Source organism: Erinaceus europaeus, chromosome 4 (genome assembly GCF_950295315.1).
Source record: "Erinaceus europaeus chromosome 4, mEriEur2.1, whole genome shotgun sequence".
NCBI lineage: Eukaryota > Metazoa > Chordata > Mammalia > Eulipotyphla > Erinaceidae > Erinaceus > Erinaceus europaeus.
This window is the reverse complement of record NC_080165.1, coordinates 114,158,898-114,171,631: the sequence shown is the minus strand read 5'-3', so window position 1 is coordinate 114,171,631 and position 12,734 is coordinate 114,158,898. Positions and strand designations below refer to the sequence as shown.

The window sequence follows — 12,734 nt, the reverse complement described above, 5'->3', positions numbered from 1 at the left end:
GTTGCTAGTTTTCATAGACTGACCCTGAGTAGTTCATAGACTTTACACACTGTTGCCCTGGGCATTAGATAAAAGGAAAGGGGAAGATGCTGGGAAATCATGCATATGCAGTCACATCTGCCATGTTGTCCCCTCAGGCTACTGATAGTTCCCGTGAGAGTTGGGACATTCTCGGAGTGCCTGTTCAGCCATGTTGTGCCCTCAGGGAATTGTCTATTTCCCTGCGATATTCAGAGTGCTTTGGTCCCTCCTCCCCATTCTCATGAGAGTTATTATCCTATCCTGGACTGCTTTGGTTACTCCTCCCCCTTCCCATTCTCGAGAAAGCTGCTCCTATAAAAGCCCTTCTTCTTCCACATGTCGCTCTCTTGCCAGCGCTTCACTCCAGTGTTCAGATGCAGGAAAGGTTACTGTGTGAGGCGGCCATTCTCGCTACCTCCACATGGCCCAACCTGCTTCTCTAGCACCCAACTCTGAGGTGCCAGCACAAATAAAGATTTGTGTTCCCTCTTTGCTCCGGACCTCCACTCTCTTCTCCGTGGCACACAACAACAATAGATGGGAAATTCCTCAAGACAGTGGAATCCATATATAGCAAACCTAAGCCAACATCGTACTCAATGAACAGAAGCTGAAAGCATTCCCCCTCAGATCGGGGACTAGACAGGGCTGTCCACTGTCACCATTACTCTTCAACATAGTATGGGAAGTTCTTGCCATAGCAATCAAGCAAGAGAAAGAAATCAAAGGAATACAGATTGGAGGGGAAGAAGTCAAACTCTATTTGCAGATGATATGATAGCATACATAGAAAAACCTAAAGAATCCAGCAGAAAACTACTGAAAGTTATTAGGCAATATAGCAAGGTGTCAGGTTACAAAATCAATGTACAAAAATCAGTGGCATTTCTTTATGTAAACACTAAATCTGAAGAAGACATCCAGAAATCACTCCCATTTACTGTTTCAGCAAAATCAATCAAATACCTAGGAATAAAGCTGACCAAAGAAGTGAAAGACTTGCATACTGAAAACTATGAGTCACTACACAAGGAAATAGAAACTGAAACCAAGAAATGGAAAGACATCCCATGCTCATGGATTGGAAGAATAAATATCATCAAAATGAATATTCTCTCCAGAGCCATATACAAATTTAATGCAATACCCATCAAAGTTCCACCAAGCTTCTTTAAGAGAATAGAACAAACACTACATTCATTTATCTGTAACATGAAAACACCAAGAATTGCCAAAACCATCTTGAGGAAAAGAAATAGAAATGGAGGCATCACACTCCCAGATCTCAAACTATATTATAAAGCCATCATCATCAAAACAGCATGGTACTGGAACAAAAACAGGCACACAGACCAGTGGAAAAGAATTGAAAGCCCAGAAATAAATCCCCACACCTATGAACATCTAATCTTTGATAAGGGGGCCCAGAGTATTAAATGGAAGAAGGAGGCTCTCTACAATAAATGGTGCTGGGAAAACTGGGTTGAAACATGCAGAAGAATGAAATTGAACCACTTTATTTTGCCAGAAACAAAAATCAACTCCAAATGGATCAAAGACCTGGATGTTAGACAAGAAACAATCAAATACTTAGAGGAAAACATTGGTAAAACACTTTCCCACCTACACCTCAAGGACATCTTTGATGAAATAAACCCAGTTGCAAGGAAGACTAAAGCAGAAACAAACCAATGGGACTACATCAAATTGAAAAGCTTCTGCACATCTATTGAAACTATTAAACAAACAAAGAGACCCCTCACAGAATGGGAGAAGATCTTCACACGCCATACATCAGACAAGAAACTAATCACCAAAATATACAAAGAGCTCAGCAAACTTAGCACCAAAAAAGCAAGTGACCCCATCCAAAAATGGGCAGAGGATATGAACAAAACATTTACCTCAGAGAAGATCCAAAAGGCTAACAAACATATGAAAAACTGCTCTAGGTCACTGGTTGTCAGAGAAATGCAAATTAAGAAAACATTGAGGGGAGTCGGGCTGTAGCGCAGCGGGTTAAGCGCAGGTGGAGCAAAGCACAAGGACCAGCATAAGGATCCCAGTTCGAACCCCAGCTCCCCACCTGCAGGGGAGTCGCTTCACAGGCGGTGAAGCAGGTCTGCAGGTGTCTATCTTTCTCTCCTCCTCTCTGTCTTCCCCTCCTCTCTCCATTTCTCTCTGTCCTATCCAACAACGACAACAACAATAATAACTACAACAATAAAACAACAAGGGCAACAAAAGGGAATAAATAAATAAAATATTTTTTAAAAAAAGAAAACATTGAGATACCACTTCACTCCTGTAAGAATTGCATACATCAAAAAAGACAGCAGCAACAAATGCTGGAGAGGCTGTGGGGACAAAGAAACCCTTCTACACTGCTGGTGGGAATGTAAATTGGTCCAGCCTCTGTGGAGAGCAGTCTGGAGAACTCTCACAAGGCTAAACATGGACCTTCCATATGACCCAGTAATTCCTCTCCTGGGGTTATACCCCAAGGACTCCATAACACCCAACCAAAAAGAGGTGTGTACTCCTATGTTCATAGCAGCACAATTCATAATAGCTAAAACCTGGAAGCAAACCAGGTGCCCAACAACAGATGAGTAGCTGAGAAAGCTATGGTATATATACACAATGGAATACTATACAGCTATCAAGAACAATGAACCCACCTTCTCTGACCCATCTTGGATGGAGCTAGAAGGAATTATGTTAAGTGAGCTACGTCAGAAAGATAAAGATGAGTATGGGATGATCCCACTCATCAACAGAAATTGAGAAAGAAGATCTGAAAGGGAAACTAAAAGCAGGATCTGACTAAATTGTAAGTAGGGCACCAAAGTAAAAACCCTGTGGTGAGGGGTAGACATGTGGCTTCCTGGGCCGGTGGGGGGTGGGTTGGGTGGGTGGGATAGGACACAGTCTTTTGGTAGTGGGAATGCTGTTTATGTACACTCCTAGTAAAGTGTAGTCATATAAATCACTAGTTAATTAATATGAGAAGGGGGAAAATTAATTGTATGTCTTGAAGTTTTTAAACACAGACTGAGTCTTTTTAATATATAGGCTGTGTATTTGATATGCGGACTCTCTCAAAAACCTAGACCAAGTAGATCAGAGGCAACCAGTGGCACAGCTATATATATATATATACAAGATACTGGGTAGTGTACAGCAAACCCTAACAAAAGGACTTTTCAAAGTTAACCCAATTACCAAATAATGTGATGATAGCATTAACTATCCATTGTCTTTTTGAACCCTAAGATAGCAGGAACCTCACATCTCCACTATAGAGCCTATATTTCCCCCAGTCCTGGAACCTTAGGATAGGGCCCACTTTGCTGCATGCCTCTCCCAATCCATATCAAATAATATTGCATCTGCCGATCACAACCTAATCAACACAACGATTGCCACCTGAATATGCTTCAGCTCAGACTGTGTCCAGAGACTTCAGGTGTGGAATGACAACTCTTCAGCTTCATCACTCGGGTGAGACCTTTCCTTTCATAGTATTCTCTAATTCCATCCCAGGTGGTTCACTTTCTAACAAAGTCCCAAAACCTAGATATAGACCAGGTTCTGTGAGAGAGAGCATATGTTCACATGTATCCATAAACTAGTGCAAAATATATACCTGAAAGCAGAAGTACACTAGACTTTGCAGGGAGTACCCCCCCAACACTTCCTCTCCACTATTCCAACCTTTGGGTCCATGATTGCCCAACAATTTGTTTGGCTTTGCATGTTAACTCTCTTTTCAGCCACCAGGTTCCAGGTGCCATCAGGATGCCGGCCAGGCTTCCCTAGACTGAAGACCCCACCAATATGTCCTGGATCTCCGCTTCCCCAGAGACCCACCCTACTAGGGAAAGAGAGAGGCAAACTGGGAGTATGGACCGACCAGTCAACGTCCATGTTCAGCAGGGAAGCAATTACAGAAGCCAGACCTTCTACCTTCTGCAATCCACAACGACCCTGGGTCCATGCTCCCAGAGGGATAGAGAATGGGAAAGCTATCAGGGGAGGGGATGGGATATGGAGATTGGGTGGTGGGAATTGTGTGGAGTTGTACCCTTCCTATGCTATGGTTTTGTTAATTTATCCTTTCTTAAATAAAAAATAAATTTAAAAAAAAGTCTGAAACACTGACACTGAGAGCAGCTTTGTATCACTGGCATCTCTTAGCTTTTATAGAAGTCTATTATTAAGAATGAGGAGTAGAAAAGTGTTGCTAGTATCCCACAATGATCTTGGGCCCATACTCCCAGAGGGTTAAAGAATAGGAAAGCTTGTGGTCCAGGAGGTGGCGCAGTGGATAAAGCATTGGATTCTCGAGCATGAGGTCCCGAGTTCAATCCCTTGCAGCACATGTACCAGAGTGGTATCTGGTTCTTTCTCTCTCTCTCTCTTCCTATCTTTCTCATTAATAAATAAATAAAATCTAAAAAAAAAAAAGAATAGGAAAGCTATCAGGGGAGGGGATGGGATACGGAGCTCTGGTGGTGGGAATTGTGCGAAGTTGTACCCCTCTTATCCTATGGTTTTGTCACTGATTCCTTTTTATAAACAAAAAATTTAAAAAAAGAAAAGGGTTGCTAGTTTGGTATTTGTATTTGTAAGTAATAGATATATATATGTAAATATGTTAAGTTTTCATAAAAACATCATAAAGAACATTAGTTTTACCTCAAAATAGGCATGAATAGGAAATGACAAGTATAGTCAAAGAACATCTACATAAAGTTTAAAAAATAATCAAATAAAAAACAACTTTTCACTGAAATCTGTTCTTCAAAAAGACACCAGTATACACAAATAAGGGGAACTTGTAAAAAATGTATCCAAGCTTTAAATTCTTACTCATTCCAACAAATTGTATTATGTGGATACCTACATTCACTTTGAATGCTGAGGCCTTTGTCAAGTCATCCTTACTTACCCTTCCACTCAGTGTATTCTGAATATACTCCTCCTCCCACAGTCTGGTTCTTGAAGCTATTTCCTAGGACCCCAGGGCATTCTTTGGGAACCCTCACTATGGCCAGCTACTGTCTTCAGAATCTGCTATTAACAACTCTGAACTCCTCAGACCGGAAACAAGTTAGATACAAGTTGTTCATTCATTTCTATGAACAGAAGTGATTCACTTGGTATTAATAATGTTGAAATTTTAAAGTACCTAATTTGAGAGCTGGAGGGAATCCCAGACAGCAATTATTCCAACCCTCTGTTCTTTTCTGAAGTTTTAAGTAACTTGCTCCAAATTACGGAAGAACCTTGAGACTCATGCTTCAGTGCTCTGTCCCAGCACACCATGCTGTTTTATCTTTGAAAATTCAAAGGAATAAGTCAGTTTCCCAGGTCTTTGGAGAACATGAACCTTGCTCACAATTATATGATTCAGAACACAGCCATGATGCAAACTCAGATCTAACCTGAGGGACACCATTCTTTCCTACTATATTACGAATGACTCAAACTTAGGTGGAACTAGTAGATATACAGAAAAGGTTAACCTGGCCAAGGACCAAATCCCAGCTGATTCTGTATTCCACCTGTTTGTGTACATCTTGCAAACTAAGAATGGTCTTCACACTTTCTAAGTGGTTTTTGAAAAGTTAAAAAAAAAAAAAAGCAGAAGCCAGCAGTTTACTTTGGTTGGAGTACATGTCTCATCAGGTTCAAGCCCCAGCACCACATAGGAGCACCGTGGAAGGTGGTGCTGTGCTCTCTCCCACTCTTCCTTCTGTACCTTCCCTTTCCTTTCTCATCCTTTCTCTAAAAATATAATAATAATGAATGAAGAAATCAACTTAGGGAGGCCATTCAGTAGTGGCATCACACATACCCCAGACCTTGATTCATTTCCAGGTACAAAAAATAACAGGTAAAAACAGAAATATTTTGTGTGTTGTATAAAGTTCAAATTTTAGTGTAGGGCTGGTGAAATGATACACTACTTTACCATGTGGGCGATCCAGATTTGAACCCAGCTCCCATCACATTAAAGGAGATTTACTGCTATGGTCTCTTTTCTTTCTTTTTTGCTCTCTCTCTCTCTCTTTCTCACTCTCGCTCTCTCTGCCTCTCTATCTTAAAGGGAAAAAAGTGAGTGAGTTAAAATTTTAGTGTACATTAATAATTACAGTCACAATACTTTATTCAGGTACTGTTTATGGCTGCTCACACATAACAATGGTAGAATTGAGTAATTATAAGAGACCTCACACAAGAGAAAGGACTAGGAGAAGGAAAGAAGCAGATGCCCATCTTAGAAGTCAAAATAAAAGTTCTACTATCATCAGACTCAGTTGCCTGATGCCTCAGACAACAAAGACTTTGGCCAAAATGGATTTCATCTTCATTTTATCACATCATGAGTCTGAATGAGAAGATACAGAGTTTGTTATATCTCTCCGAGAGAAGAGATAAACTGATGCCTGTTTAGATTCAACAAAACAATGGGCTGGCTAGAGAGGATCCAAAAGCTGATCACTCTGGAGGATATCCTCACCACTATTCCCACTATTCAGGGGACACCTAAAGAGCCCAAAGGTTTCAGCCAGCTTTCTGATTCCAAGATGGAGCACTTCCCTTGGTTCTCAAGAATCCAACTTTTAGAGACAGCAAAGACTAAGAAGGACTTTTGTTGTTAAAGAGACAGCGGAGCTCTGTTTGGTGATTAGTTTGTCTTAGTTTATGAATCGTTGTTCCTGAATAAAGAAATACAGCTTCCCTGCCCAGCCGTTGTCTCCGCGTCTCTGTTACCCGCCGTGAAGCTAGCCCGGCCAGCAAGAGCCTTCCGAAATTTTAACAACAAATGGCGCCCACGTGGACCTGACCTGCGCATCTCTCAGATAAGTAAAGACAATTTGGCTACCTATGTACTATGGCCTTCTCTTCTGCTTGTGAAGAGATCTCCAAAGGCCTCTGCTCTTTCTTCACGAGATTGTTTTGCTGTTTTTGGAACATTTATCTCTGGACCACTCTGTGGTTTCCACTCGCTCGGGCGAACTCAGAACAGCCAACGGGAAGAGCCAGCGGGCGGGAGGCGAGGCGCGGAGCTGCTGTTTCCACCTGGTTAAACAGCCAGCCAGCCGGCTGCGCCCAGACAACCCCGCGCACCGCGCCCGCAGCCCTGCAGCCCCGCAGCCCGCAGGAGGCTGACGCCAGCCCGCAGGAGCCCGATGCCACCATGCAAGAGCCCCATGCCAGCATGCTAGAGCCCGATGCCAACACGCTAGAGCCCGATGCCAACACGCTAGAGCCCGATGCCAACACGCTAGAGCCCGATGCCAACATGCTAGAGCCCGAGGCCAGCCCACAGGAGCCGGCTCTCCACCGCGTGGCGCAGGGCACTGGACACGTGATCCCTCCACGCTGCTCGGCCACTGCGAACAGGGCAGCAGACATGGCAGGGCCATGGGGCAGGGCCGCGGTGGCCTATCATGGCCGCCACCCCTGGGCACCTAGGCCCACGCCTTCTACAAAGATGGCCTGCCTGCCCTCTTTCTATGAATTCTGGAACCATCCCGGGCCTCCCGGACCCCCGGGCTCCCTGCCGAAACTGGGCACACGAGATCTCCAGCCGCCGGTCCGGTCTGAAGGCAGACAAGCTGGAGTACGCAGAGATTTGTGCAGAGATCGTAACCTGCAATTCCTAAAAGTGAAGCTGCGCGGGAAGCCACCTCCGGATGGTGAACGCCCCCCCCCAACAACTAAGACAGTACAGACTTAAATTCGTGTTTAAAATGACATGTCTTCGTAACAAAGGTTTCTCTCCTTGTGTATTAATGACCATGTTTATGTGTATGTTTAAAGTTTGGTAAACAGTAGCTTTAAGGCTAAATTCTTACTAGTCAAAGTTAAATGAAAAAGGTTTTCAACGTAATTCTCATAAAGATAAAAATTAACTTACATTTAAAGTCTGAGGTAAAAATTAGTTAACAATCAATATATTTTAACTAAGTTGGTCTAAACAAAAGGTTAAATAGACTTGTTGATATGTAAAACACTACCTTCTCTATTAGAAATGGTAGATCGCACACTGGCCATGCTAATTATTCCCATGCCTGAGGTTTACTCTCCAGCCCACACCTAGGGTGTGTCTCCATCTTGAATGCGTGTAACAAAAGGTTAAAAGACGTTGTTGATATGTAAAAGTCTCAAATTCCTTCTCTATTAGAAACGTTGGATCGTGCAGTAGATATGCTAATAACAAGTTTTGTTTCATAGTAAGTAAGTTGCAGCCAGCTGCCTTTGGGACCCTAGGCCGTTCCCTGCCCTCATGCAAATGCCCATCGAGGCAAGTAGCCCCCCAGAGGCAGATATGGCCCCCCTTCCCTTGGCAACATGCTGGTTTTTGTTATATATGTTTCTGTTCACCCCACACCCTTGATACTGTAGTCATTTAGTTAAAAAGAAAAGGGGGAATTGTCATATGCTTTACATTGGTTTGTTCTAGCCCTCCCCCCGCCAAGAGAATTGGATCAGGCCTGCTAATTTCGCGGGCACGCTTGGCCCCCCGCCAAAGGAACCCCGGGAGAGGGTTCCTGAGTTCGAGAGTGCGAGAGTTAGCCAGAGTTCCTGAGTTCCTGAGTTAGACAGAGTTCCTGAGTTCGAGAGTTTCAGAGTTACAGAGTAAGAGAGAGTGCCAGAGAGACAGAGTTCCTGGGTTTCTGAGTTCCAGAGTAAGAGACGGTTCCTGAGTTCGAGAGTAAGGGAGAGTGCTTGTGCCGCCGCAAAGAGACAGCGGAGCTCTGTTTGGTGATTAGTTTGTCTTAGTTTATGAATCGTTGTTCCCAAATAAAGAAATACAGCTTCCCTGCCCAGCCGTTGTCTCCGCGTCTCTGTTACCCGCCCGTGAAGCTAACCCGCCCGGCCAGAGACAGACTTTATAGAGTCAGACTTTATAGAGTCAACTAACTGCAGTGAAGTCCAGTATTCACTAGATATTATCTGATTCCCATGGTGTAGTTCCTGGGCTTCTCAATGAAGGGCAGTTAAAGCCGTCATTCACCAGCTTGTCTGGAAGATTAAGTAAGATTTAATTCAAATTTCCACTCCTTTCTAGTCATTCCCTATCCCTTTCCTAGAGACAGTACTTGTGGATTAAACAGTAAGTCAGTTCTGTTAATAAACTTTCTATCAAATAAGTTTAAGATTTTATTTTTACTTTTTCTCACCAAGGTTATCACTGGACCTCAGTGCCTGTGTGGTTCTACTGTTCCCAGTGGGACATCCCCAGATATATATATATATGGTGGGTAAGACAGAGAAAATAAGAGAAACCTGAAGCACTGTTCACCAACTAATGAAGTTTCTCCCCCTGCAGGTGGGGACTGGGGCTTGAATCTGGGTATAAGTGCAAAGTGACATGCACACTCTAGTAGATGAGTGAGTCACCACTAAGACCCCAAATTTAAGATTTTTATAGCTGGGACAGGCAGTGGTGAAACCAGTAAAGCGGCCATGCTCGAGGATCCAGGTTTGAGCCTCTGGTCCCCACTTGAAGCAGGGGTGGGGGGAAGTGGGTAGTTTCAGGAGTAGTGAAGCAGGCCACAAGTTATCTTTTTCTTTTCCTCTCTCCCCACTTCTCTCATTCTATTTCTTTTTGTCTGTATCATAATAAGTAAATAAATAAATGGAAAAGATGACCACTGGGACCTGTGAATTTGTCTTGTAGGCACCAAGCCCCAATGATAACCCTGATAGCAAACAAATAAATTAAAATGTTTTATACCCCTATTTTTTATTTTAAAAATTCCAATTTATCAGTGAAAAGAAAAATAAATCCAACGTCAGATTGGGTGTTCTCACATATCTTTCATTTCTTTGAAATTCCTTCCTAATTATGATCCAAAAACAAGAATGTTGTATTTTTTTTAGAAAAGTTAGGTCTGTATAATTTTAATAGGAAGCAACCCAAATACCAAACTATAATATGATAAGTTCATATTAAATGATGAGGAGCAAAACTATTTTTAAAAACCTAGAACTATAAAGTTCTAGTTTATTTAGTCTGGGTCTCTTAATATGAAGTTCTTCTTGTTCTTAAAATATTCAGCTTTGGCTGAATTCCAAAACTGGCATAAGCCTACTTAAGGTGTTCCAAAGAGACTGAGAAGAAGAATTAAAAACAAAGCTGGAATGCAAAACCTTCTAAGTGAGTACAAATGCTTACTGTTTGCAACCACCATTAAATGAGATTTTTCTGCCACATTTACAAAAATATGTGTATATTCTCAACATTGGCTGTACATATGATAAGTTTATTTCAGTAACATTTTATAATTCCTAACATTTGCCAACAGGTAAATAGCTACACAGTTTTTAAAAATCTGTGATAAATTGAAAAAATACTTTCCTCCTCCCCTGGATTTATCTAGCAATCACTTTGTTGGAAAACCTAATGTTTTTAAGATACCATATTAGTATTTTAAGCAATGTTAAAATTACATATTTTCAGTCCATTCTGGTTCTTTCACCAAAATCCTAACAGCAATACCACACAAATAGAACTGGGCGCACTTACTTAAAACTTCAAATCGTTAAGAGATGGGAAGTTTAACCCACTAAACTTGCTTAGGGTAAAATGAGTTGGGAAGGTCATGGTGTGACATGCCAATTCACATAGATGCCTCTAAATGGAGCTGGTAGCATAGCATAAGTCATGGCTTCTGTACTCCCGAAACTACACAGAGAAAAAGAGAGCGTCGTTTAAAACGACCATCCTTAACTCAGAAGAGGAAAATACGGGTCAAACGACAATGAATGGGGCAAATATCTCAGACTCTTGAGTAGAACGCACATTTTAAGAGAACCACACGAATCTCCAGGCAGGTGGTGTCTTGCACAGATACACACAAATTCTTGCACCTGTATCATACCAGGGGCAGTCACGCAGCGATGCTCTCTGCCCTAAAGGTGGGGCAAAAAGTAGGAAGCACGCCTGTTGCCCAGAACCACCCCCCACTGCCCCGCCACCCGCGGTAGAGCAGGGTTAAACGTGGTCGTACGACTGAGGAGGATGGGGAAGGGATTACACACGCACCTGCGTTGTAAAAACGATCCAACACCGTGGTTTCCCCAAAGTCCAGTTTGCCAAACTGCAGGGTCTCCAAGGTGGCGCCCACTGCCTCGCACGCCTCCCGCAGGCTCTGCAGCGCCTCGCTCTCGGCCACCACCAGCTGCCCTTGGCTCGCTTCGTTGATCACATATGCCACGGTGGTCCGCCGGCCGCCGCTGGGGCCGGGGTTGCCCCGGCATCGGGTGGCACTGCTCCCGGAGGTGCCTGCGGGACAGCAGGTGCCAGGGGTGGCGGCGCTCTCCACGTTCCAGAAGCTGCCCGGCGGCGGCGGCGGGAGCCGACTGTCCTCACCCTCAGCCACGGGCGCCGCTCCTCCCCTTCGGCAGCTGCTGCCTTCGGCCAAGGCACTGAGGCCCGAAGAAGCGAGGGGTGGCACCGAGAAAGTGATGCCTTCGCCCGCCTCCGCGTTCATCTCTGCCGGCGGTGGTGCGGCGGCGTCCCCTGCCCAGGCGCACCGCCGGGCCAGCCACAGCTCGGGGCTGCTCCGCGCGCGCCGGGCTAAGCAGCTGCCATCGCGCGTCCCGCCTTCTGCGCCGCGCCGCCGTCTCCTCTCCGGAGCCCTTTCCCCCGAAGGGACGCCGCTGCTCCGCGGCGGCTCGCCCCTCCTCGGCGCCTCCGTGGCCGTGCCGCTCTCCTCCAGCTGCAGGGCGTGGAGCGTCAGGGGTGGGGAAGCCGGGGTGAGCGGGAAGGGACCGCGCTTCCTTCTCTTGGCGGGCAGACAAGTCGACTCGCAAACCGGAGCGGCGACGCAGCTCAAGGGCGCCTCGCTCGGGGTGCGGTGCGCCCTGGCCAGCCCGAGCGCAGCCGCGTCTTTTTCCGAGCGGGGCGCTCAAGAAGGGGGTTCGGGGGATGAGCTCCCCAGAGCGGAGAGCTGCCTGGCCCGTAGTTTACAGGCGGGCGGGCGGGCAGGCGGGCAGGTTGTTGGGACTACGGCCAGGAACTGCCGCGGCAGTAGCGAAAAGGACCCGCCTCCCTCCAGGAAGACAACTCCCTTTCATCTGCTGTATATATGTATAGATATTGGTTTTCCCTCCGTCTCCCCTAGCCTTACTTCCTCGTCTAGTGATCGCCCCAACTGCTGTGTCCCGGCGCCAATCTCGTCTCTGGAACCGCCGCTCGAAGGAGTCGCTCGCCAGGCGGCCACCGGCTTCTTACCGCCCACTCAGCGCGGCAGCGAGAGTCAGGGCCCGCCCCGGGGGAGGGCGATGCTGGGAAGCTCCAGCCTGGACGAAACCGATGGCGCAGCTGCTCGCGGACCTCAAAGCAGCCCGAGCGCCCGGCGCCGGGCCAAGGTTCCCAGCCTTCGCTAACCAGCCCCCACCTAGCCAGCCCTAGAGCAGGCGGAAACCCAGAGCGCACGCCACGACTGGTCGGCTCGTAAAAGTCTCCAGCGAATACTCATGTCTAGTTAGCTAAGCCCGGAGGCTTTCGTCGCGTTCTTCGCGGCCACGGCGCCCCCGTCCGGTCCCTGCTGGTTTCGCTCTGCAGCGCAGTCTGCGGTGGGAAGACGGGGACAACTCTCTAGGAGGCCAGGCTTTGCACAAGTCTAGCATCTGGGCCCAAACTGAAAGATTATTTTATTCGTCACAAATGGAGCTCCGTAAAGAGC

General features: G+C 45.8%; 1 protein-coding gene across 2 annotated transcripts in view; it reads right to left on the bottom strand.

Annotated features, from left to right (window-relative positions):
• The window catches only part of MAP3K5 (mitogen-activated protein kinase kinase kinase 5), a 277,002-nt gene extending 264,499 nt beyond the window's left edge, over nt 1–12,503 (bottom strand). The window contains exon 1 of one of the 2 annotated variants that reach the window (XM_007520044.2): nt 11,090–12,503. In XM_007520044.2, coding sequence (XP_007520106.1) covers nt 11,090–11,537 — 448 coding nt within the window. In that variant the 5' untranslated portion in view covers nt 11,538–12,503. The remainder of the gene's footprint in view (nt 1–11,089) is intronic. The other variant, XM_060190392.1, reaches the window with a different exon arrangement.
• Between the last annotated feature and the right edge of the window lie 231 nt (nt 12,504–12,734).